Source organism: Apteryx rowi, unplaced genomic scaffold, assembly GCF_003343035.1.
Source record: "Apteryx rowi isolate R43461 unplaced genomic scaffold, aptRow1 scaffold_207, whole genome shotgun sequence".
Classification (NCBI taxonomy): Eukaryota; Metazoa; Chordata; class Aves; order Apterygiformes; family Apterygidae; genus Apteryx; species Apteryx rowi.
This window is the reverse complement of record NW_020448386.1, coordinates 1,133,827-1,160,564: the sequence shown is the minus strand read 5'-3', so window position 1 is coordinate 1,160,564 and position 26,738 is coordinate 1,133,827. Positions and strand designations below refer to the sequence as shown.

The following is a 26,738-nucleotide window of genomic DNA, read 5'->3' as shown; positions in this document are numbered from 1 at the left end:
GTCAGAATTGCTTTCCCCTTAAATCTTGAGGTGCATTTTATTTCACAAAGGGAACCTGTCTTCTGAGGTAGGAAACAGCTGAAGTTCAGCTCAATTTCTTGTGGCTGTGACAAAAGAAAGAAATTTGCTGTTTATTATAGATAGAATCTAAGAGTATGGGCTGATCTTTGTCAACTTTTTTCTGAGCATTATTTTATTTTCCATGTAATTCTCTCTGCAAATCTTCAACATTACTTTATAGCAACCAATTGTCATTGCACTATTCCAAGGTATTTGTTCAGCGACATCTTAGCTAACAACTGAAAAAAAGACTCAGAGCCAGATTCTCTTTTGCATTTATGAAACTGAATGCTGATTTCCATAGCATTTCAGAAGCAAGAGCTCAGGAAACAGTATTTGTTTAATGATGTAGCACCACCTTTTGATTAAGTTCTGCATAGCAACAGTATTTAAAGTTAAGGTTTTCTCTTTTCATGCATTTTCAACAATGTCTACCACAATAACACCCAATTCTTGACTGGCAAGCAGTCAAAAATCCCAGTTTTTACAAATCCTTTGACCTAATTGTTATATAACACGGAAAGGTAGCAAAAAATAAAAAATCATTTTAACAAAGAGTGACAAATGATGAGGATATGTTGTTCTGAGCCTTGTAGAGAGAAGGAGTTTCTTTTATTAGATATTTTATTTCTCTTATAGGAAGTAATACAGGCAGTATTTGGAACACACAAGCTTTCCTTCAGGGCTGACTTAGGACTCTGTGTCTAAACGCTTTTGTTCCCCAACTATTTCAGGAGTGTCTCCATGTAATTTTTTAATCTCTTCTTTCATTCTAATGATGTGGACAAATGCAATGGAAAATATAAGCACAGGATGTCTTGGAAGAGGATCTAGCAAAAACAGTAAAGTCTGAGTGGTCTCTATTTTACTCCTTTTTTTTCTAGTAGCAGCCTATTATGGCACGACAGCCCGTTTGTTGCAGTTTTTAGGCATACCTGACACAATATTAAGTTGTTAATTATTGCAGGTATGCTCGCCTAGGTAATATAATGCAAACTGATGACACTGATTTCCTGCTGTGTTTTCTTCTTATCTTGCAGACTTGGATTCTAGAAAATTTGTCTAAAAACCTAGATCATCTTTACACCCAGCACACCTTGAGTGAGTTTTGTATTTCAGAATCAGACTTTCTTGGTCTGCCTATCTTCCCTCCTGTTTGCTTTTCTTATGCTCTGGTGCATAACAGCTGAAGTCAATATAAACTTTCTCATTGCAATACTGTGTTTTAAGATCAGATAATAGAAGAATGTTGGAGCTGGAGATAATGTCTGTCATGACTCCAAACTCCTTAGAGTAGCTGGTGTATTACAGTCAGCCTCAGTTTTGAGTCAATTTATTTTAGCACCTGTAGCTTTCCCTTCAGAATTTTAAAACAAGACAAAACATGGTACATTTAAAATTATTTGAATTTCAATAAATAAATACAATTCTTGATTCTTATAAATTATAAATGTATAAATTTGATTGTAAATTCTTGATTTCTTAAGGGAGAGATTTTTGGTTAACTGGACAATATTCTAGCAACTACGTATTAGAAATGCTCAAGCTGTTCTTACCTGTTTTTTAGCTTTGCAGGAACTTCAAAACATCAGTCTACATGTGGACAAAGTGCATGACCTTGTGAATTTCCAGATAAAACTTTTTCAGAAAAAATCTGAAAAGACAGAAACAGAAAAGGCAGATGTGTCAGTGGCTTTAGAATTAAAGGTAGAACACGTGAGTACAAAAGTGGAAATGTAACTGGTTGCTTTTAGAAATATTCCAGATGTTTCAAAGGCAATCAGACTGACTCACACTAGCAAAGGCTAAAATAAACCAGTGAACTACCTGATAGTAAAATTTGTGTTTCTGCAAATATATGTGTGGCTTGGGAATGGTGGTGATGGATGATTATAACACCACAGTAATGAATGTTACATGAATGGTATTATCCTGTACCCAGAAACATAATCTATGTGTAAAGCTTTGTATTTTGTAATATAATTGTTATTCAGGAATATACTAGCTCTGAAAATTTGTTTTCTCCTTTTTCTTTTCTTTCTCTCAACCCTCCTCTAACCCATGTTTTCCTGCAAAGATCAATATTTATGGTTCAGATACTATGAACTGAGTTATAACATGAAAAGGCTATGGGTTTCTCATCTTAATCTGACTCTTTAACTGAGAGGTTTATTTATGCAAGTGTTTCAAGAGTACCTAGCTTTTAGCCATAGTATACAGAATATACAATGGTATACATCTCTTCTTTTAGTATTTTCTGTTTTGGTGTGTCTTTAGACCAGAGTTTATTTACTTGCTTAGTTCAGGAATTTCTGGGAGATGGTCCACTACAGGGCTATAGCCTTTCTAATTGCCCACTGAGAAAGTTCTTCTGTGACTGATCACTTTGTTCTTTCACAGCCCTCAGCGCTGAGTACGTACCACATTTGGGAGTGCGTGCTTTGCCAGGCAGACAGGCTCCTTAGCTAATCACAGGCGCGCTTCTAGCCTGTACAAAGGAAATGTATCCATCTCATGATGGTGCCCCTTAAATATGCTGGCTTTCCACTCTCACACTGAACTAAATTTTCAAATATTTCACTGCTTATTTTTATTGCATTTGTTTATATTTGATTTGATATGATAGTCTGAGAACAACTCCTCTGTAGTACACATAAAATCTATTCACTGTTTGAAATGGATGAAGAAAAATATGCATAATAGAAAACACATACAGAGGTGCCCTAACACTGCCTTACAGATTTTCAAAACATCAGCTCAACTTAAATAAAGTCTTTATTCATGTTATTCAATGGACAGTTTATCTGTGTTGATAAGTGTACAATGAATGAGAAATTAACCAAATTGAGTATTACTAGAGATTTATATATGAGATTTATTTATGACATTTTAAGCTATGATTGTTTCTCTAGTTACAGGGTTTTATATCAAATATATATATTATATTTATATTTATAATCTGTTATTATATCCATTATTATAATGCAGACAAACAGTAATTTTTATTGGAGTTATTCCATTTGGAAGATAATTCTGTAAAAATTACTTTTTTTTTTCTTACTTTGTTTATAACTTAGAAATAGTAGATTCTGACACAGCCATCTAGAAATTTATGGTCTTAATTTTTAGACTATTTAGTAGGCTGTACTTTTCACATCTTTTCAATGAAATAATAGAAGTCTGGTTTCTCAGTTTCATTTCAGAAATAGGAAATCATGTGTGAAAAGAATAAAGACTATAGAGATAGCAATAAAACCTCAGGTATTTTAGAATGTGGCTTAAGAGCTATAGACTATAAGCTTTCATTTATGAAATTAAAAGAAATTCCGTTGTGTTTTTAGTTTTGATTAGCATGGTTTTAGTTTAGTATGGTTTTATAGTTTGTAATTTTGTATGGTTTAGTATGTTTTTTATGCTCTGCATTTTGCACAGCGGTTTCTGAATTCTGATTCTCCCACTGATATTGCAACATTGTCCTCATTGTAATATTAGATAGTATAAAATTTACTTCAAGAATCTTTAAAAAATCTCCTTCTCTGAATTATAAGCCTACATTCCAAATGTTGGAACCTTTTTCAACATTCCTTTTGCTTTTTTCCTGTTTGCTCTAGCTCGCTCATTAAAATCTTGGAAATTTCATATGAGAGGAATGAAAGTCTAGCATACATATAAAATATATCCTTGTTATCTCCTAGGCAGCTGATGAAGAGGTGAAACCTGAATGCTTAGTGGAAAAAGGATATCTTTGGCAAGCACAGGCCATGCTGCAAAAGATACAAGAATCTTTGGATAAACGAGAGAAAGAAATCACCGAGCTTCTACAAAGTGAGAGAAGATATAACAAAGCAATGAAACCTCAAATCACAGTGCTAATATTCTTGAAAACTCTTGTCCAGAGGGTAAGTAGTCAGTCATCACGAAGAGGGAAAATGATTTGCCGGGTTTTCTAAAAGTCTATTTTTTACTTACTATTTTCATTATTATTATCTTAAAAAATAGGAAAAATTGTGATGGATGTGTTTGTTTACATTCATTTAAAGGCTATAGTTGAAATTTTCAGAATACCTCATGGAACTGAAGAACAATAAATCTTCACTGAAATTCAACCTACATAAAACTGTTTAGACCAATCATCACATTCCTTAACTGGCATTTTTTTAAAAGACAAATTAGTGAATCATGAGAGTGGCATTGTGAAAAAAATACATGTTTTGCTATTCTTAAAGTTGTTTTCTGAACCACACGAATTACAAACAGATGTACCAGCTTTGCAGTAAATATGATTTAATTTTTGATCCATGGTAGGTTCACAACATATACCGTGATGTCCCTGAGGCTCAGCAGTACATCAGTCAGCATATCAGGAAGAACAAGGATGAAAGGGCTRATTGGAAAGAAGCCTTTAATAATGCACAGGCTGACATTCTCTCCTATGAAGTATTTTATGGAAATGAACCTATGGATGAGAAAAGGTATATTGGATAGTTAATAAAGCAAAGATAGAAATAATGCAGAAAAGTAATGGTTTGTTTTCACACGGAGAAAATACATTTTAATAAATGCTATTATAATCTCCATGCATAATTATGAGTAAAAATCAAAGCAGAGTCTACCTTTATTGAAAGAAAAAAAAAAAATCAGGGAACTTAGAGGAACCACCTACAAAAGAGCAGAAAACTATCTCAGCATAACTAGCTTATACAAGTTTTATCCAATGTATTATAAAATATACTGAAATAAGCTTATTTGGTAAACCCGTGCTACAATGTCACCATCTCTTTCTTCCTACATTTTTTACAGGATGCTTCTTCCTCACACTCTGGGCTAATTGCATATTTCTTGTGGTTTAAGTAACTTGTTCCTAACAAACTCTTCATTTTTTGAACAATGACAGGACAAAGCTCTTGATGAAGCTTTTCAGAAATCTTGGGAGAGCAAAGTCTGAATTAGAATATGTTGAAACAGAGAAGATTGTGTTTGATTGTATCCAGAGAGGGGAAATCCCCAACTGGATTAAAAGGGATTGTCTTTATGTAGCCTTGACAGGTGAGAAACCCTCTTGGCAATTCAGAGAAGCTTAATTATCCTGAACCAGCTGACTTTTGAGTATAAGGAAACACAGTGTAGCAGTAAAAAGGCATTTAGATTCATGCTTATCTTTTAACTGAGAGAATATGCAGCCATGCCGCAAAGTACCCCATGAAACAGCTACAGATATATGCATTTTAATGAATTGCTATATGGATTTTAAGACTGAGTCATGGTTTATTAACACATGGCTTCCACATTTACTCCCCACTGTACTTTTTTATTTGGTATCTTTGTCATTTTCAAAAACAGAAAGTGTGTTTTGTACCTCGTTTCTAGACACCTCAGCAGGTGTCCAAGATAGACAGACCCAGAATACCCCCAGGTTTGGCAGACAGTGCACTGGATCTGACAGTAAATAGATCTGCAGGATTTGGAAAGAGGCAACCCCAAACTGTGTATAAAAGTCCTTCAATATATACATTGAATCAGTTTAATAATTAATTAATTTAACCATTCTGCACTTCTGAGAGGACTGGCAGGAGGAAATCCTTTTCAAATATTTGGCTTGCTTTTTTCTGATTCTGCAAGACAGAATGTGTGGCTTTGGTAGGCTGTGCAGGGAAAGGAGGAGGGTTGTGAACTTCTGTTTGAAATGATGATCACATTTAGTTTAGCAAGGTTACTGTGTTATAACACAGTATCTACCTTATATAACTGTACACTTACTGAAAACCCCCAGCAGACCCAGGAAAAGATACGTGCTCTGAGAAGATGAGCCACCTTCCAGACAAAGTCATGAAGACGATTAAATCACAAATCAAGGTAATAAACTAAAATGACATCTGACATGGTTTTAAGGAAGCTATTGAAAAATACCTTTCTTTTCCTAACTGTTCTTAAGGGATTTGAGATTTGCTCTGGGTTATATCCTGTGATGTATCTAAATGTGTGCCCTTTTCCAGAAAGCAGATTTCAATAGGAATTGCATACAGAGATCTACAGTTATATATTATACCAGCCACAAAGAGTATTTACATTAAGAACAATAGTGCCTTCCTAACTAACAAATTATAAATTTGTATCTTTTTCTGTATGTAAAGGTTCTAATTTGTACGTCTTTATATGCATTTTTTTCATTTACATACAAATCTTTCTACACATGGTGCCTTTGATGCTTTTTACAAGTAGAGGTAAAGTGTTCATGCATCTAAAGATTTGGGGTGCATAGGTTTCCTACTTAAGTGGTAGGCCAGAAATGAAATATTGTCTCATCTCTTTGCGTCAAAGAGTAAGGCAGACAAGAAATAGCTAGGTGGTTTGAGTTTTCCCTGCTGACAGTGACCCAAAGAAGTACTTAAGCAACACAATGAGAAGCACAGTGCAGTGAGGCCCCTAACATATTGCTGCTGTTGGTTCTCAAAGCAAGTAGCCCCAAAATTACCTGAAATCCTTATCTCCCCTACACAGACATTAACACAACAATTGTCTCGCACAGAGTTAATGCACAGAAACTCTGCGCTCATAAGTAATAAACATGAACTGTAAAATATTTACAATTATTAATAATGTAACTGATATTTTTAGGTTACTAATGAAACAAAGGAACAGTAAAAGAAATACCAGCCCTGGAGCAAGGTCCCTATTTTAGAGGTGGACACTGGGTAGATAGCCTGGAACTGTACTTCTGGAGTGGAAACTGGATTAAAAGAATAACAAGAATAATTGTTGCTTACTACAGCAACTACTTACTGCTACTATTTAACTGCCAGCAAAGCTTACACAGCCATTTAAATGTTTTGAAAATTATACCCACTTTAAGCAACATTTTGAAGACGTCTTCAAAAATGACAGCACTGTGATAACCTGGAAGAGTTCCCGACTAACAAAGGAGTCCAGGATTTTGAGTCAAACAGGTATAGATCTGGTTGCAATTGGATGGGATAGGTTGTAGACAGCTAAACTGTAGCAGTCTAAAACTGGGTATCTGGGCTGCCTCTACAAGCAATATTTAGAGAGAGGTGACTCCAGAAGGAAATTTCTCCATGTGAAGTATCAGTCTAAGGTAGACATCAGGAACAGCTCTATCCCACAGAGAGAGGGCTTTGGAGAGATCCAGTGGAAACCATAGTAAATGTTTCAACAGTTAATGCTGAGCAAGGTCTGTCCCACAGAAGCTGGTTATAAAAACAGATTTTGGGTTTTTTTGTTTAAATAAAAGTTGCACTCTTTGCTTCAAATGTTTTGGACAAAACAGAAGATATCTGTACTTAAAAAGAAGGGTTATATTCATTTTTAAAGGCTTGGGTAAGAAGTGCCTGACTGGCTAATAATGCTTGACCTGGTAGACAGCCGTCGTATATCAAATGCATACAGGTCAATCCCAAATGAGTGACTTTTCTTTGTCTTTGCCTTTTAAAAGTAAATATGTGGAGAGAATATTGATTTTATGCTGTAAATGATATAATAAAGTCAGTAGATCACTATGGACTACACTGTATCTGGCAGATCGTGTTATTGTAATGCTGCATAATTTGTACATGGGCTGGAATAAAAGCATCTCATGCATACACTGGCAGTCAGTTTTTTCCAGTCAGCCAGTTGCTTTTCTGTACTGATCACTCTAATAATCAGACTCTGAGGCACTGATGCTGCCGAGATGTGCATGAGTACACATTAGCTGGATTGCTAGCTCCCCTAAAGGGCACAACACAGAAGTATACAGGATTCAGCTGAAGGAGAAAAAAAAGATGGAATGTACAAAAAGGTCAAAGAAACTCTTCTAGTCTTGTCAGAATAATAATTGAAGCCTTAAACTAAGCCTTTTCCTTTCTTTTACAGATGAAGAACCATCCTTGTTAAGACCAAAGATCTAACTAGTCCAGTATCCTGTAAATTTCAGCAATTTTATATTTAGTTCCTTTGAATCTCCTGTTTGAGTCCTGCCTGAACCTGGCAATTTCTTCCTATTCATGTTACTGAGCTGTTCTAAAATCTCTTTTGCTGACACTTCAATTTGAGACAACTCCTCAAACTTACCATTCACAGAGAGTTTCCAGCCTGGGAGCCTTCTTAACCTCATTGACAGTGAAGTGATGCAAAGAAATAAGTTAGCGATTCCGGTAAAGACCATTTCTTCCTTTTACCTGTTGGCCAATTTTGATCAAGGTCCTGCCTTTTTGAATTCCGTCATCCTGTGTCTTCATTTAATTGTTTCTATTGCCAAGGAAAATATGGACTTAGGCATGATTACTCCCTATTTATCTAAATTATGAAAGTAGGAAAATTGAATGCTTTGAAATTCAAAACTTAGAGGGAAAAAGAAGTCTTTAAGGAGATGTTTCTTGTTTAAAGAATATCTATACCATATATCAAGTAAAGATATTTGCCTGTTTAGCTTTCTCCCTGAAGAATTGGGTCCCTGAGATGTATTCTATTGGGAGTTAAAGCAAGAGCTTATACAGGGTTGTTATCAGTTTTGATTAGGCTGATATGAATCTCCTCAGAACATGAAAAACTTCAAGGCCTAATATTTTTAATATTAAAATTGTTTCTTTGCATTTGAAGTGCATATGTTTTCTTTTCCAGAGTCTATGCTAGATAACGAGTTTATTGGGAGCCGCAGTTGCATCATGGATAATTTACAAACAAAGCAAAAGGTGAATTACTTTGAACAAATTCTGAACAGTAACATGGTCTATTAACTACAGTAAGGACAACCACTGAAATTCATTGCTGCATAGTTTCTTTCTTTCTCTTGAGTGTCAGTCAAAAGAAACAGAAAATTGAAAGCTAAAAGCATTTGCCCTAGAAAAACAAAAGCAGAAAAGTTTTATGCTAATGTACTTCAACATTTGGACTTTTAGCACTTTACAGAGTATTTTATAGTCCTGCATAATAGCGTTCTGGCAGTACTTGACCAAAGGCTCTGTTGCATAACATTGGTAACCAAGCCAGTAAAAAGAGATCAAAGCCAAGAGGTCTCTTGAGCTGGCTCTAACACATTATAAAAGGTATAACTTCTTAAAATATTTTAAATTAATCATTTTAATTATTTTTAAATATTCTGAATAATCTGAAATGTTCTGAAAATGCTAGACTTTGTTCAGTGAAGTCTAATATTAAGTTCCACAAAGGCAACATATTTGTTCATTATATATCATTTCATATACTCATTAACTCTATTATAGGTTGGACAGTTAAAGACTTCCATAACACAAGTCAAAGTCAGTTTACTCTCTGGGACATTTTTGATTGCACAGAGTTCATAATTGCTCATGTAATTTTTAGGAGTAAGGAGCTGTGATTTTACAGCACCCGGTAGATGGGGTGAAAAAACTTCATTTCTGTCAGCTACAGGAAGGCAATGAGAAGTGCTGGTAAAAACATGCTCTAGAGAAAGCTGTCATCTTCTCCTCACCAAATAAACAGCACTTACTTTCCTAAAGCGAGCTCACGGTGACTGCAACTGCATGAGTGCCTGCTCTAATAAAAGTTGTCACCTTTTCCTACAAACCTGGCTCCTCTTGCATCTTTAAAGACCACAATAACTACAAGAACCACCCATATTCAGCTGCGGCTTGCTATTTCTTAGGACGCAGCTGTTTCTCAGCATAGCCAGTACACTTTTAATCCAAAGAACTCTTACCTTTCTTTATGTAAGGTATTCCTCAATTTCCTGCACCTGTTCTATCTCATTTCTAAGCTACTTATTAAAAACTTTTCCGTATAAAATGGAAAGCATTCAATTCTTTATAGTAAAGAAATAACCCTATTTCCTCCTCCGCAGTACTGCACTTTAAGAAATGAAGTATACCTTTATGATGCTATTTTCATTTCTGACGTGTTTTGAAGCAAGTAGTTCAAAACCAGCTCTATCCCACTCCCACTTGGGCAGCTTTTCATTCCAGATTCTAGGATGAACTTTCATGGATAATATCTCAGTTATACTGGACTTTTCAACAAATGTCCACTTGTCTGGACTACAACCAAAATACTTTCTGACCTAACAAAGTGCTTCATAGATTTGTTGGCCCAAAGCAGTGGTACCTGTGGGAGTGAGAAAGTGAATACAGTCCTCGCAAGAGCTGTTTGAGGCACAAATGCTGGTATCTCTCTTGCCAATCTGCATCAACCAAGAATGCAGCCAATGTTCTGAAAATATTTCAATTTTCAATTGAAATTTCAACTATGACTGGACCTATGTTCTCCTTTCTGTTCTCTGCCTCATCTTGTATATCTTTGTTATATCTTACAAGAGCATAATTGATAACTTTCCTTTTAGACTTCCATTATTACCCTTTTCTTTCATTGGGAGTACATTTTTTCCAATAAATCAAGCCACTTAGAAACATGAAAATTGTACCAATTTCATTAAAAAGGTGAAAATTGTTCTGAGAAATGTCAAGTATCACAAGAAATAATCAACAGGTGTGAGTGAAATGCCAAAGCTTTCATGCAAAATTGCAAGCTATCAAACACAGAATGGAAAACATACATATTAAATCATTCATAGGAAGGTGTTCCTATCTTCCGCTTAGAACAAAAAGAAACTTTTTTCCCTTACACTGTTCAAAACACTGCTAAAACTAATTTTAGGGTTTATCTAAGGAGGTGATTATTACACAGCCAAGAACTTTAGAGTCAAAGTTTGTGAGAAATGTGTACTTCAGAAAATATGGAAACGTGTAGCTAAGATAAAGCCTGAAGATTTTCTTCACTCTGTCCCAACTTCATATATAATTCAGTGGCTATTTTGAAGTGCCACCTCTTGTACCAAAATAAGTAATTCAGCTCTTCGCCCTCTTTTTTTTTTTTCTCCCCATAAAGAGAGAGGTTTAAGCAGTCACAGTGATGAAGAATGGCCTGAAAATATGAACTGTGAAACCATAGTTCAGACCAATCAGAGAACAAAAGAAAACATTCGTGGTTGTTGAAGATGATAATAGTAAGATCCTGGAAGAAAAAGCACGTTCAAGTTTAAATACCAAAGGTGCGCTCTTCAGGTTTATTTCAGCTGCCAGGCATAAGTACCTAGAGCCAGTGGTTTGTTTGCAGTGGGCAACTGAGTTAAGTCCCTGATGTTACTGTCTGTACACTAAACTGAACACGCATTTTAATCCAGGACAGACCTGGTATTCAGAAAGTAATATTGACAATATTTCATTTGCTTTTACTGAATATTTGTTCATTATGTGCTTCTAGATTTGACATACCTACCCCAAAAAAAGAACACTCTTTACTTACAAAGCATACCTATGACAGAGTGCTTTTCTTCTAACAAATTAATAAATGTATTTTAAATATATACTGCTGGGAACATAATGTGTGTTCTTGAGTGCCACTGTTGCATTTACAGCATGTTTCAATTGGGCTGTTAGTCCACTTTTCTGCAGAAAGACCATTAGAAAGGAATGCAAGAGAGAAGAAACAAGTAGGTAGAAGTCACTAAAATATAGATGCATTATGGTCATGATGCTGTAGAGAAAAACAACTGAAGTGAGTGGGTAAGAGGAGGGTTGTTGTCAGTGTTTAGTGATGGACACACCACTCTTCAGGATGCAGCACCATTGACCATCAGTGCAAGCATTCAGCAGGAATGGGCCAGTGCTGGTCCACCACAGAAGGGGGAAAAACCTAAATATTTGCAAAAGCTATATACAAACTACATACAGGGTATACATATAGACTGCAGGCTGATCTGCAGCAGCTAGGAAGTGATACAGTTTTGATGTATTTGGTGGTGAGACAGTTAAGGGCAGTTTTAAATCCACTTTACACAATGAAAATTGTGCAACAAGCCAGATCTCTGTTGTAAGTCAAAGGAACTTTTTGATCTCTGGTGCAGTAATCAATGCGTCTAGTGTACAGCAACTGAATATTTTACATACAGTGAAATGAAATGAAATGAAATGAAATGAAATGAAATGAAATATATTCAGTTGTGTTAAGACATTACCGTCCAACAAGAGATAACTTCTTTATTAACTTTATTTGTTAGCTTTGTTAACCAGCTAAACAAAGTCATCATGTGAGAAGGTTGTATTGGTGAACAATGTTTGATATGATCCTTACTATTCTATCTAACCTTTCAGGGTGTCTAAACCCAAAACTCATAATTCAGTCCCTTCCCTCATTTAATTCTGTCTACACAAGTTTACTGAAGCAGTTTCATGGCTTAACATACAATTGTTCAGATTGCTAGCTTTTATGTCTTTATTTAATGCTGCAGCAAATAGAAAAGGATTCATTTCTTTAATAGATGATAGATTTTTACTTACTACTAATGTCAACATTAAGGTAGGAATGAAATTTAATTACGAAAATTCACAAAACAGCACTTAAAGTAATAGCTGCTAAATACTTTAGATTCCATTAAATTATCCAGTATATCATAAATAATAATAAGAAGAACAAGAAAACAATGTCAGTTGATCCAAGCTTGAACATTCTTGCAAGTGCAATTAATATTTTCTCAATGACATGCCCTGACTCATGGCAGTTATATAAGAAAAGAATCAATCTTGATATATTTCTGCAAAAGTTTCCTCCTTCTCAGAGGAAAACTCTGAGATCCCTGGTCTAAGGATTGATCTCATTTGCATTTCGTAACTGTACAGTAAAGCCATTGACCCCAGAGTAGCACCAGATACACGGTGTTATATCAGAAATCACAACTAAGCACCATTCTGTGAAACATTTTCTGTGATGGTTTTTACTAACAGAAAAAAAAAGGTTCTGCCATTTGATCACAGCTGAAATGAAGAGGCATAGGCAATTTAATCTGCCTGAACATTTGTTTAATATGTTGCTTCATGCAGATTGTGTTGTACAAAGCTACTCGGTAAAATAAGAAGCAGTCACAGTTTTTCTGTGTTTACTTTGGCAGATTTCCTGAGACTCCATGTAAAGAGAAACGTTCGTTCCTTGTTCAGGAAGTAACCTGAGCTTTCTAATTCAGGGCAGATTTACAGGAACAYAAATGGAAGTTAGGAGTTTAATGCCTTTTGAATTTTCACAGAATAGGGACCTTGACTGTTTTTCTATACCTTTGAAAATTACTGGTTTAAAAGTCATAAAGGCAAAATCCTGTGAGCACATCTCATGTTTGTTGGTATGGAAGCAGGAAGAGGTGTAACTGGAAGACAGGATGGGGCTGGGAACAAAACTCTGCTGAATATCCAGCATTGCTGTTTCTGTATGGAGTCAGCAGAAAAATATCGGAATAATGTTGTATTACCCTGGAACTGTATTTCCTTTGACGATGGCCCAAAATGAGAAAAGATTCAAGATGTTCCCCAAAACTTAATGGATAAGGAATGCTTGGTTACCTAGAGCAAATGGCATGAGCCTTCTTCCATTTTCACATAGGATGGTTTTAACAGTCTTCAGAAAACTAGATCCTATCTCAAACAAGTCTGAAGGACGGAAGAAATGTTAGATACTCTAACAGTTACAGCCGCAAATCCGTCACTATATACAATTTGAAAAAAAAAAATTCTCTGTCTTTTCACAATGGAAGACTATCAGCAAAGGTTTGCAAAACTTGTTGATTATTTATAGTTTGAATGATGAAAGTAGTTGYATGGAGAAAAAAGTTCTGAATCAGAAAAGCATTGACTCCCAAACATGTTTGAATTTTACATTGGTTTAGGCAGGAGATTTAAAGTTTTTAATTAATTTATACACTAGTCAACCTTACTTTTGGATAAATGATTTATTAACTAGACGTGTAGAGAGAACGCAGGTAAGCTTCATTAGAACAGCCCAGTATTAGCTCTCTTACTAGAAAGAAAGGTTGAAAGAAATAGAAGGCTGAGTTTGAATCTTACCAGCCTCTTTCTGCTCCTTTTCTACTTCAAGAGGCACAGTGTTTATTGCTCTAGACTGTGCTCAGGGGCTGCTGCTGAGCTCTCTAGGACACCAACCTGAAGCACACAAATTCCTAAGACAGTTAGCTTGTCTGCATTGATGATGGCTTTCTTCCTTAAATTAGGCAGTGATAAAACTCTGGTATTACCATTTTCTATTTCTTTGGATACTACTATTCCAGAGGAAATTTGGCATACATTATGCAATTACAACATATGGGTGTTTTACAGACATGACTGAGTTTTAATTTAGAGGGGGGGGGGTATTCTTATTATTGTCTTTTTACCACTGTGCTCATAACTTTTGCAAAAGGACAGGGCAAACCAAGATTAGCAATGGCATGGGTACCAATATCAGTGTGATCAAATTGTGACTGTCTGAGAACATCCAAAATTTTTGTCTTGGTGCTAAAACTCACATATACAGGTTTTTCCGGATAGTCAAGAATAAGTAAAGGCTTTGGCTTCTGATTTTTCAAACATTAATGGCAAATTTCTAGCAGAGTTTTCACCTCTTTCCATGTTCTAAAGAAAATACCTTTGCCTGGGAGCAGAACTCTGTCCACCTCCAGGTGAGATGTATTTCTCTGTGCCTAAAATACATATCACCACAGCTGAAATGGTCACAATTATTAGTGGAAACACATGCCTCCATTTTGATGCTTTCTACTGAGTCGGGATTCCCTTAATTCTGGCCCTACTTGGCCTGATCCTGGCGGAAGAAATGAAATAGGGCATTCTCTCCAGCCCTAACTTCCCTTTATCTTCTCTTCCAACTCATGTCTTGCAGTGTATGTGCAATACTTGCACCTCCACCTTTCCAACAGCTAGTACAGTCTAATGTCACCTTTTTAACTGCATAGAAACAGAAATGAATGCCATAGTTAAAAGAGTAATTTAATAAGTGGTCATCAACTGAAAGAAATATCTTATCTTCTCTGCTACTATAACAGAAGAAGGCTTTTAAAAGGGACCTTATTGTTGACATCTAATTCATTTGACAATAAAACAGGACACATTTGGGGGGGGGGCTTTTTTTTTTTTTTTTGGTTTCTTGGAGACCACAGTTATGTTATAGCAGTGGAAAGTAAACTAACAATTGCAGTCAGCTAACTCCTAAACCCTACAGTTCTGCTTAAAGCAAAGGAAAAGTGGGGCATTGTATATTGAATATTGCTATTTTGATACTGAAAACAGAAAAAATGTTAATCCTAAAATACACTCTTGACTGTTTTGTTTAACAAGACCCTACTTTCCATACATCAGCCTGCTGGCTCCTTGTCCCCCCTCTATACAGAGTAAGTCAGAGTAATATGACTAACAAAGGAAAAGAAGAACTGGCACAATTCTAACTCATGACCACAAGAGTCCATATTTTTTAAGATGATCATTGAATGAGAGGAACAATTCTAGAGAGACTTGTGGTTGACAGAGCTAGTATTGATTTTGGCAGCCTGGAAAGCAATCAGAGGTCTGCACAGGAAAAGCATCCTGCTCACTCTTCCCGTCACAGAAACCTGATTGCGGATTCAGACAGTGCATGTTTTAAGAAACTACCCAGCCCTAAGTTTATCCTGTTCATTTCCCCCAAAAAGTAGCTGTTTAGGAGAAGGTTTCCTTTGCTTTGCAGTTCCTCAGTGAAGTCTTGGCACATGTCCTGCATGTTGTTTACTGGGTGATCAGAAAGGAATATGCTCACTGCTTATTTAGAATGAAAACTTACTGTTAACTTAATGGAGTTGCCTACTTTTAATGAATAAGAACTTTTCACCCTGTTAAAATACAAGTGAGATTTTAAATTTCTCTCCTGAGGCAGACTACAAACTATTTTGTTTCAAGCAGGAATAAATAAGTTTAAAGTCTGCTTTGGATTTAATCTCCCAGGGGACCTGGTATGATTGCACGTTTACACGGTGGTGGAGCAGGGGTAGTGTCTCTCTCTCTCTCTCTAAAGAGTGAGAATTGGCAGGCCTCATTTTTCGGTTGATGAACAGTCACAAGAAAAGAAGTTGTGAACAACCAAGTGACATTAGCTCCCCTGTCCACCCAGTAAAGTGCTGTGGGGTGCATGCGTGCCTCTTGGAAATGAAATAGATTGGCTCTGGCCGGGAAGCTGGAGCTCAATGACAAAGAAAGTCCTCAGAGTAATTGTTCTGAAACTCTGAAGAACTCTCCTTTCCTGAGCTGAAGCAAATCCGGGTTAAAGTAAAGCAGTTTCAGATGCTACTGAAACTGATAGCCCTGTGGGGCCTTTGGGTTCAGAGTCAGATGGAGATCACCGGCTGTGCACTGCCTCCCGGACTGTCTCCACCTCACAGCGTCGACTTTTCTTCTCTTTTCTCTTCATTTTTCTTTGTTTTTCTTCTCTCATTTTTAGTTTCTCTACATTATTTTACCATTTTGGAAAATGTCTTAAAAATATATATATTTTCACCTGGTTCTAATATAGTGATTTTCACTTGATTGGCTTATTTCCTGAAAAATGGTCACTAAAATATTTTACAGATTTGTATTCCTACATCAGTAATAAATAGCACTGTTCTGGTAATGGATGTTTCAACTTTTTTTTTTTTTTTAATTTTACTGAACTTGTTGCTTCAGTAATATTTTGTTTCAGATATTACCTAGTCAGATTGGAAGACAGGTATCTCAAAAGTATTCAGATATGTGTCCATCATTGCGTTTATGTCAGATGACATAAAATTCCTGCAGTATAGGAAAGGATAAAAATATTTTGTTTTAAACAACTTCATACTGGGTGTTCTTACTAATATATTTTCTACATGACCTAGTCCTAGTCTTCTTTATTTCTACTCATGTGACAGCTTTTCATTTCTACTCTAGACCTTTCCTGCTCCTGAAGTGGAACAGTCTAAGCAGGATACGTTAACAGATCCATGTTTTTATGGTAGGAAAAGAGATAAATGTGGTAGATAAGGAGATAAATGATTAAACTTACTCAATTATGATATGAAATAAATACTGGTACCCAGAACTGCTCTTACATGAGAAACCATATCTTCCTCACTCTGTTTAGCACAGCCAAATCTATTGCCTCCCACTAAATCTCAAAGCAAACCAGTTCGCAAGCCATGTCTCTCACTAGTGTCAGGTAATGCTATAGACAAGCCTCTCTATTTCTATATCTACACTTCTAATAATAACTGCTGATGTAGGAGTGCAATAGAAAATGAATGTTGGACATTTTATTTTGTGTGAATGATGACTGCATTATATTTGCTTTATTAAAAATGTAAGCCTGAAATGAGTGGGAATTTTGACCTCACTTTATGCCTACAAGCAGTGATGGTCCTGATTAGGCAGACACTGGCTATTTCCACAGTGCCCCTGGTTTCATACTCAGACTTACAAACCTGAGCAGCCAGTTGTGTCGCCACTGCTTTTAGGGACAGAGCTCAGGCTTCCCCTCCTTTCTTGTAAGCCAGAAAATGAAATATCAACTACTCTTCTAACATTTAGACTCAAATTCTAAGACTTTATGCAAGTGAAATAACAATACTTAACTTTTGCAAAACATACTCTTAAGTACAGCCATATACTGAGAACAGCAATGTTCTTATTCATTTGGTGCAGAGGATACTCTGAAATGTCATAGATATCTGCTAATAACAAAGTTTATTGAACTGAAATTGTTTTATAAGTTAGAAATCTATTATTCTTGAAATAATTTGTTAGACATTATTGCTAGTTACATCTATTTACTTGACCTCTCAGTATACAAAGAAAATGGTATGTCTTCATCGGGTGTTTTTCCTAGCTAACTGAAAAAATGCACAAATGAGAGACAGATGAACATATTTACCTAGCCATGAGAATGATGCTGTAATGTGTCTTCAGCAAAAATAAGTAATTTTTTTGTCTGTGAATTGCATTTTTTTACTGACTTTTACTGTCTTTGTCTCCTTTTAAATAGCTTTGACTGCCTCTCTTAGATACGCAATTTCACCAAATGAAGGATTTTTTTTTTTGCTATATCCTTTAGTGATTAGGTAATAGATAACAATTTGACCAAGTCCATAGTATCATATACAGGATATGTATTTCATTCCACATTTTTCCTCTGTTGACATGGTTTTATTTTAACTAAGGCCTTCAGAAATTCCTGGATTCCTACTTCACTGAAAACAAACCATGGATAAGTTCTGAGGAGGTGGCTTGACAATCTTTTGTGTGGTTACTTAAAATGTAAGAATAGATTTGAGATTATTTCTACACATTCATTTATAGACTACTATTTATGCTGCAAGAAGTGAGTTCCTATGCACTGCATAAAAAATAAACTGGAAAAATATCAGGACAAATATAGCATTCTTTAGGAAGAATTTGAATTATTAAATTATTCTTAAATTATAAAACCAAGCTAAAAGTGCAACTAAAACAGTTTTGTTCAGAAAAAAAGTTCATTCAACACCATTTTTTTAATCCAAAGGTTGAATGCTTCTTGTTTCTCACAAAGTTTTCTAGAGACATGTGCCTTCAAAAAAATTGGGGCCAAATTGTACTAAAATTTATTATTGCAGTGAGACTGAAATTTTAAACTGGTTAGGTCTCATTGTTAGTCCAACAGAACAGCAGAAGTAAATTCTGGCCTTCCAAACTCTTGATATATAGTCGATGTAGCAACATTGTTAAGCAGATGAAGATTTCCACATGAGCAAACTGTCTACCAAACATCTTTTTTGCCAAGCCCAAAGATCTTTACTTTYTCAGCTGGCTCCTTGCTTATTTGACAATTGTCACTTAGAAATCTTTCAGGGTTGAATAGGCCTGCGTTCTTCCCAGGTGTTCTTCTTATGGTGTTCTAAAAATAAACACCATACCACTGTGTATTTGCCTGTCTATTTTCCAATCCTTTGGTAGGCTCTTATTCTATAAGTTCAGGAAAAATTGTTTTCCTATCTAGAAAGTACTTACACTTATACTAGAACACATTTATAATCAAGCCTAAAATTAACCCATGAATAATTTTTTTCTTCAGTATGGCTTTTAAGAAAAATGAGACTTAGTATCTGTAATAGTATCTGTGAGTGATGGGTGAACCTGTGTGATGAGGCAGAATATCTCAATACATTTTTTTCTTAAGAGAAAACCAAAATTTTGCCAATTTCATTTATTTAATACAGGAAAGTTTTCAAATACACCAGCACAGACAGATAGACAAAAGTAACTGTGACATACCTGATGTTGATGTTTTGAGGATGAGTGGCAGCAGGATATAGTTTACCTATTTTTGTTATTTTTAATGGAACATCATGATCATTTGGTTTTAGATTACTTGCATATTATATTAATAGAACATATGCCTAACAACTGGTAATAGTGCTATTATTTTTTCAGCTTTGACTAAAAGATGAATGGTGTTACTACATACAATGGAATAACAACAGAGGTTCTGAATATTCAATACTAACAATATCCAAAGCCTACAATGACTAACTACAATATCCAATAAAATCCAACTTACTCCTCAGGGCTGACTTGATACTGACTGTTGAAAACACAGGTGTCTTTGGGAATAAAATATCCATTTAGATAGTGTCTTCACTAGTGCTGAGGAAACATGGAAACTACAGAAAGAGGTGTTCATGTTCAACTTGATCTAACTTTCATTTGTGTCCTTTTCAATTCTCAAATTATACAAATTTAATTAAAAGTAAATAAAAATAATTTTCATTAAAACTGTTTTTTTATTCTTTTCTTCCCATTTATACCTGTTTTCAGAATATTAAAAAGTGACTAGGATGTCAAAGTACACAGTGTAGTTTCCTAAAGAAGAGAAAAATGAAAACTTTAGAATAATCTATTTGTTTCTTTCCCTGAAGCTCTTTTAGAATAAAAACTATTATTATAGTGCCTTCTTAAATAACATGCTTCATAAAGCATAGTTGCAACTAGAAATWGTAAATAGAATACCTGCACAATAAGTAGTGAGTAATAAGATATATGCCTGCACTTCTGAAATTAGCCTCATGATGAGGAACTTGGGACAACCAAAGCCTTCAGCTTCTAAAATCATGCCTTCATTAAATCTGAATAGGTTACAGTATCTTCAGAAATTCCCATTTTCATTACATTAAGGCATGAAAAGCTTTGACTAAGCACTTACAAATGTGGAATTGTGAAAGGCACATATGATAAATATCTGAACACTTCATAAATGAAACTTCTCTGTAAGGCGCTGAAGACCTGTTTTTGAATCTGGGCAGCTGACTTGGCCTGGTGGTCTCATCTAGCCATGCAGAAGAAAAGATTAAGGGTACTGAAAGAGTCATAAATGTGTATGACATTCTGCACTGCAACTGTAAAGTATCTAGTGTAGCTACTGCAGAATTGTAGCACTCACAAAATGTCTAAAACTCAGAGTATATGAAAAATGTTAAAGCTCCACAAAAATCTGAATGTTTCTCTGTGGATTTTTCCCATGCATACAAAGACTGTATTATGACTGTTTCTACATTTGGCACTAGGCATACAATTTTAAAACATGCAAATTCATTTAAAGTATATGCAGATGAGACAAAATATATGTTCTGTTTTACAATTCCAATTTATCTGTGATTTCTGCGGCGACCAAAACAGAAGGAAACTGTAGATAGGAGCAGGAATGGAYTGGATTCCTTATTCTGGTCCAGCTAGCATACTTGGTCATAGCCTAATATCTTCATTGATGTTGAATAGTGAAATGCTCTAGCAAGCATCTCTTTAGATCTACCTATGGAATAGGAAAAAGGGAAGCAGAGTTTTGTAACTGTAGATGGGATCCACCCAGACACACAAGCTCACTTAGATGGGCTAGACCTTCCTCTGGAGTCCTCCTATAAGAGCACCAGCTTTTCTCCATTGACTGTGCTGAAAAATGAGGCACATCCTTCAGAAGGACTGATTTCCTCAATAGCTAAATCTCAGACCCAAATGAAGTGCTCTAATTAAACAATTTATATCTCACCTATATATACAGCACTTTTATACAGTCAAATGTTCACGTTATTTTCAAAATGATTACCAGTTTCCTGCTGTTTAGTTTTCTGGGTGATGGGAAAGTAAATTAGATAGATTAAACATCAGAGCAATCCAGTCATAGTTGTATCAAAGTCTATACAGTTAAACATTATAATTTACCTTAGGATGTGTCAATACAGTTACTGTTCCCGTAAAAGAGTTTTGATTGCAATAGTGCCTGCCTTTGGCCTAATGAGACAGAAATAAATAAATAGACAAACAAACCCTTCTGGAAAAAAACTTATTTTAAGATTTTTATTTTTTTTTTCATACATACTTATTTTTTGCTAAACTAGAATGAGCTACAATATCATCTGCAGATGTTGCTGAACTGAGAGGTTTCTTCTTCAGGCCCAAATGGAGCAGAAGATATTCCCTATATGACAAGAGGTGCCTGGTCAAGTCCCTCTATGAGAGAAAGCAGAAATATTTTCTTATTTTTGGAGGTACTCTTTCTGGCGCTACTGTTAGCTTCAATCTCCAGTAGTTATCTGCCTTGTAAATTCTTGCCTTGGTTATTAAAATAATTTTAGTGACCACCTTGTTCTGGAATCATTACTAAGGATTTCTTGGACACCTCATATATGTCACCTGCAGAAGCTTTTCAGCCTAGGCTTGAGGATTAGGCAAGTTGTACCGAGGTCAGACTGGTTAACTGGAAACCGAAGGAATAAAAAGAACCTATTTAAAGTACAGCCAACTATAATAAAAAAGAAAAAATTTCTCCCTTCTGTAAAAGAAAGAACAAGAAAAAAAAAAAGGAGGGAGAGAGGGACAGAAGGAGAGAGAGCGGGAAAGGGAGAGAGGGAGAGAGGAGAGAAGAAGGGAGGGAGAAGGAGAGAGGGAGAATGAAAGGAAACAAAGGACAGAGAGGGAAAAAGAGAGATTTCTCATTTCAAATAAATTTATGTGCTAGCCCTTCTACTTAAAATTTGAAATTGATGATGTAACTAAAATAAGTAATTTATATATTTAACCAGTAAATAACTTATTAGATTATAAGCAATGTCAAGACAGGGAATGTAGTGTTCTACTTACCTGCAAAGTATCTTATACAGTGGGGATTAGTATTTTGTGTTACAACAACTGCAATTTTAGTAACCAACAACATAACTGAGCGGGTGGTGGCATTTCAAAAACTCAAAAAGTAGTTGAAGAAACAGCTCGTATGGGAACCCTGTATGTATGTTTACCTGCAAACAATTGTGTTAAAATCATCACCATGCAGAAAACAAGAACTCCTATATGAACACATTTAACCCCACACCAGACAATGGAGTTTGCATGCTTTTGGTGACTAATTAAAATGGCCCAAAATATTAACTTTCAGTGAAAAACAGCAAACTATCTCTATTGAAAACAACTTATGGAAATAGCTATTAAACAACAATTTTAATATTTATTTTGTTAAAAGATGACATTTCAAAGGCTATAAAAAATAATGTATTGAAGCACATTGAAACAATGTAGTAGGATCTATGTTGAAACAGAAATTTATTTTTAAATGCATTTTATAGTACAGAAAGCCCAATTAAAATGGAAATTAAAATAGTTTTTAATATTCCTTGTGATTTGAAATTGTGCTTGATTTTAGAGGAATGTGATTGAGGTTTTCTTCAGTTTAAAAATAAACATTGATATTATATAAAAATCAGGCAACTTATATATTAAGAAATATGATGGCAAGGTTATGGTATCTAAATTCTAATAAATTTATTTTTCTTTATAATTCTAAAAGTGACTGTAATGCCTGCTTTACATTTTGTAACCATTATAATTCTATGAATTAGTAATGAGAAATATATCGAGAAGTCAAGGAAAGATTAATACAAAACTTATATCAGATTTCAGGAATAAAGTATGCTACCATGACGGTAGAAGTCTGTAGTTTCCACCAATCAGCACTAGCAAGGGCTTAACACTTTTGTTCCACAGTTTTTTACATTCCAGGTTCTCAGTATCACTACACATAATTTTACTAATTTACTAAAGAATCAAGCTAACCACAATCTGTAAAAGAGCAGTGGCTGATAAAAAAACACAGTGGTACTGCAGTCCATACTCATGACTAACTTTGCTAGGCATTTCATGTGGATTGCCATAATTTAGTTGTCATGTAGTCTCTGTGTTTGTAAAACTGAAACACACAAATTTGAAATCTTTAAATTCCCAATTTACATTTAAGATAACTCTCTCTTAAGTGGAGACAGGTAAAAATCAGATGCTGAACAGTGCAGGGTTAAATCCTTAATGGTTAAGGGAGCAGGAATTCACACTCCTCCCAACCCTCTCTGAACTTCTTTGAGCTACAAATCAAGAGAAAATCTCACAGAAACAACCATTAGCACACACAACTGCACTCTCATTAGCATAGGTGGGAATTATGCCATTGGTATCAAGGTGAGAAGGATCCAGACCTCCTAGGAGGTGCTTTGAATCCTTCCACTTTCCCTGTGTCAGCCAGAAAGCAAATCAGTGTCTTTTAGAATACCTTTAATTCTGATCAGATAAGACAATAATTGAATTGTAAACAGAGGAGTTTTGAGATCTAGAAGTGTAATAAAGATGTAGGAACCCAAACAACCCCTTTGACAGCCTTCCAAACACTTTCAAATTATGTGCATTTTTCAGATTTAATGTGTTCTCTTCTAAAATTCATATGAAACTCCTTCTGCTATGAATGAGAGCCTACAACTGTATGTCATTAGGTGGGAGTGTAGGTAGGATAATGCATTTCATGCATGGTGTGTGGTAGCCAGGGCTTTTTGCCAGCCTTCTGTGTGCAAATGGGTCCAAACTGAAAACTGCACCTACAAACTTTGAATTTCAGGATATCATTGATTTTGCCTCCTAATGCCACAGTCATAAAATTTGTACCTGCCGAGGTCTAAAACAAAAGCTTAACTAATCTGGGATACTTAAAAAAGAAAGCAGCTCAGTTTTCTATGAAACATATTCTCTTTCTTTCTATGGTATTATTACTTCTAGCCCAGGACCACGCAGCTCTCTGCGGTTGTAGGTATTCCTTATTTCCCAAAGTGCCCTTCCCCTTTTCTCTTTGTGCAGTAATATTTATAAACAAAACTTTTTGAAATTAGTAAGCATCACTTTGCAAGACAATGTCTTCAAGCCCGAGTATTGGAATCTGCGCTACTGTCACCTTCTTTTATATCAACAGGATTGAAAGGGGGAAAGCTCTGCCCAGCCCAAACCTTTCCCAAGCCATATAGTCAGAACCAGATATTCAGAACCAAACACAGGCTGCATTTCTTCTTCTGGCCTGCAGATAAAACATGTTAATTTTTGCCACTGTGACTATTGTACTGCATTGTGGGCAACTTCTTGACAAAGAAGAGAGAATTTTGTATTTGGCCTCTCAATTTGATTAAGGTGATTATTGCTCTCTTAAAGGTAAAATAAAGATACATTCCCTATCTTAAAAAGCTAAAGACTTGCAGCTTTGGAAATATTTCAACAAGTACTTAGAATTTAACAGAAAGATAAAATTAGAAGATATTTGGATTATAGAAGAAAAAGCTGCTAAATAAGCAGACTTCTTAATGTTCACATTAAAAATATCAATATACCTGGAACAACAGTTTTCTCTTGACTTGAAACTTTTTTCTCTTTTAAGATCTCATCACGGTCCCAGGATTGCTATTTCCTCAACCCATTATCTCTTTTGTCTGCCTCTTCAACACAAGTGCTTAAAATTATTTTTGACTGATTTTGAAAGATAAGAAAGTATTTAAAATAATTCATTGTTACCAACACTCATAAAAAAATAGTGCTATTTAGGATATATTATCACAACTGTTTGTCCTTTTCTTTTCCGAGCTTTCTGTTTGTTCTCTACTTTGAGTATACTGGAGTATACTAAAACATTAAAATGCTCCCACTATGGTTTCTTGTGCTTTCTAATAGTGAGGACAAGAGGACTAGGGGGGGGAAACTGAAGAATCAATGACAGAAAAGCCATTAAAGAAAATCATAGCTTTATGAAACGTAAGCATGCTTGCTCCAGACATGTCATTGACGGTAGAAACGATCTGCTCATTTGTCAGCATAGCTTAATCACCTTGATTTTTTTCAGCATTCACATGGTGCAATCAGAGCACCAGTAATATCTTGAATGTAGCTCTACAGAGTAGTGTGTGAATGATTTATTTGTTCTTTAGAATTTAGCATAGGCAGGAGGTATAAAAACTGTATTTTAAATATGGACATCATAGATTTTTCAGTACACTGTCCCTGCAAACCCTTGATAAAGCTGAAGGACAAAAAAAAGCAACAAACTGAGATATTGGTTATTTAAACTCAAGGGATTCTTATTAGCAGTTCAAATTAAGAAAAGCAAACCTTCTCACCTCATGGCAGGAGATATAGTGTTCCTGAATATTTTCATTCACTAAACCTTTCATTTTTTGAATATAGGCAAAGACGCTTCTCAGTTTACTGTCAGGAAGATAACAAAAAATCAGGAACAGATCTGCAGTATTGCCAGAGCTAAAGATCCTCATGAACACACGATTAACTTGAACAACTGTGAGGAGCTCCCTGTCGTTTTGGTTGTACCTTTTTCCAAAGCAGAAGGTACAGATGACATTTGCTACACATCCAGCGAAGGCGCTAGCAGGACCAGAGTTGTCCTCTTTGCCTGAGAGGTCCAGAAATGCTCTCACAGGCTCCAAAGCTTCAAAGCATACCTGTTCTTCTAGCAGACGAGAGCATGTGGAGTTTTGGCCTCCCCTGATGGAAGCTTTCTCAGGGCATTTCTTGCAATCTTCTTGTGGAGATTCCAGCCTTCTCCATATTTCTCATTGAAAGTCATAGAAAGTAATTTTCAGTCAGTGTAAAAGTATAAAAATCTGCTCTACCGGCAAAGCTTTCTCCTTGTCTGACTAATGTCTGCTTAATTGTGTGGATGCCCCTCAGAACTACCACCAGCACAAATCTCAGCCTTATTTGAAATATGTCTCTGTATTTTTCTCTTAATTGTGTTAGGGTTACATGAGGGTCTTCTCCAAGTTGGGACAAGCTTCCAAAAACCAGCTGAGGGGTTGGACCTGGAGGCTCCTTCATCTTTTTGTTACCTCTTTTCTTTCACTTGATAGCAACAAGGATGTCTGCAGATGCAAGCAGCCCTATCATCTACTAACTACTCAGAAGAGAAATGAACATTTCCATAGATGACAGATTCTGAAAGAAAAAAAGGTTCAACACTGTGTGTGTAATGGCACGTACAAACCAGTTAAGAAGCATGCATATTTCTGTAACAAGTGAAAGGAAAACCTAACTACTGCTAGTATGAATTATAATTCTACTTATAGCTCAAACTTGATAAAATTCGTCCTGTATTAAGAGAGAGTGAATGATGCACTGCATGAAGCCCTTGAAATCTCTTCTACTTTCTGTATTGCTGTGAAACTGAAATATGATCTACCTTTTTCTTTCAACCTTAAATAAAATGTAGCTACTTTTATGATTTTTATGTTATTTTTAGACTATAAAAACAATCAAAAAAGCTGTTAAAAAGAAAGGGTAGTATTGCATATGAATAAAACCTTTTGAATTTTAGAAGAGGAAATGTAGCAGAATTTACCATTAAAGCACTGCAGATTCAAACTAAGAGCTGAACTTGCAGATGCTGTCTGCCCTTTTCATTTTTACCAGATAAACAGCTGCATTATTATACCAGCACCAAAGTAGAGAAAAGAGATCCTCAGTCAGTAACACGTTTATAAAAATCTTCACCTAGCC

At 35.5% G+C, this 26,738-nt stretch overlaps 1 protein-coding gene and 1 pseudogene across 1 annotated transcript; one reads left to right on the top strand and one right to left on the bottom strand.

The window, feature by feature from the left end:
- The first annotated feature begins 1,933 nt into the window (after positions 1–1,933).
- Positions 1,934–11,024, top strand: LOC112965227. Its single transcript, XM_026064035.1, has 5 exons — positions 1,934–1,963; positions 3,756–3,959; positions 4,366–4,532; positions 4,955–5,106; positions 10,918–11,024. The coding sequence occupies exons 1-5, from the start codon at positions 1,934–1,936 to the stop codon at positions 11,022–11,024; spliced, it is 660 nt and encodes a 219-aa protein (XP_025919820.1).
- An 8,415-nt stretch (positions 11,025–19,439) lies between these two features.
- LOC112965226 lies at positions 19,440–26,060 on the bottom strand (annotated as a pseudogene).
- Between the last annotated feature and the right edge of the window lie 678 nt (positions 26,061–26,738).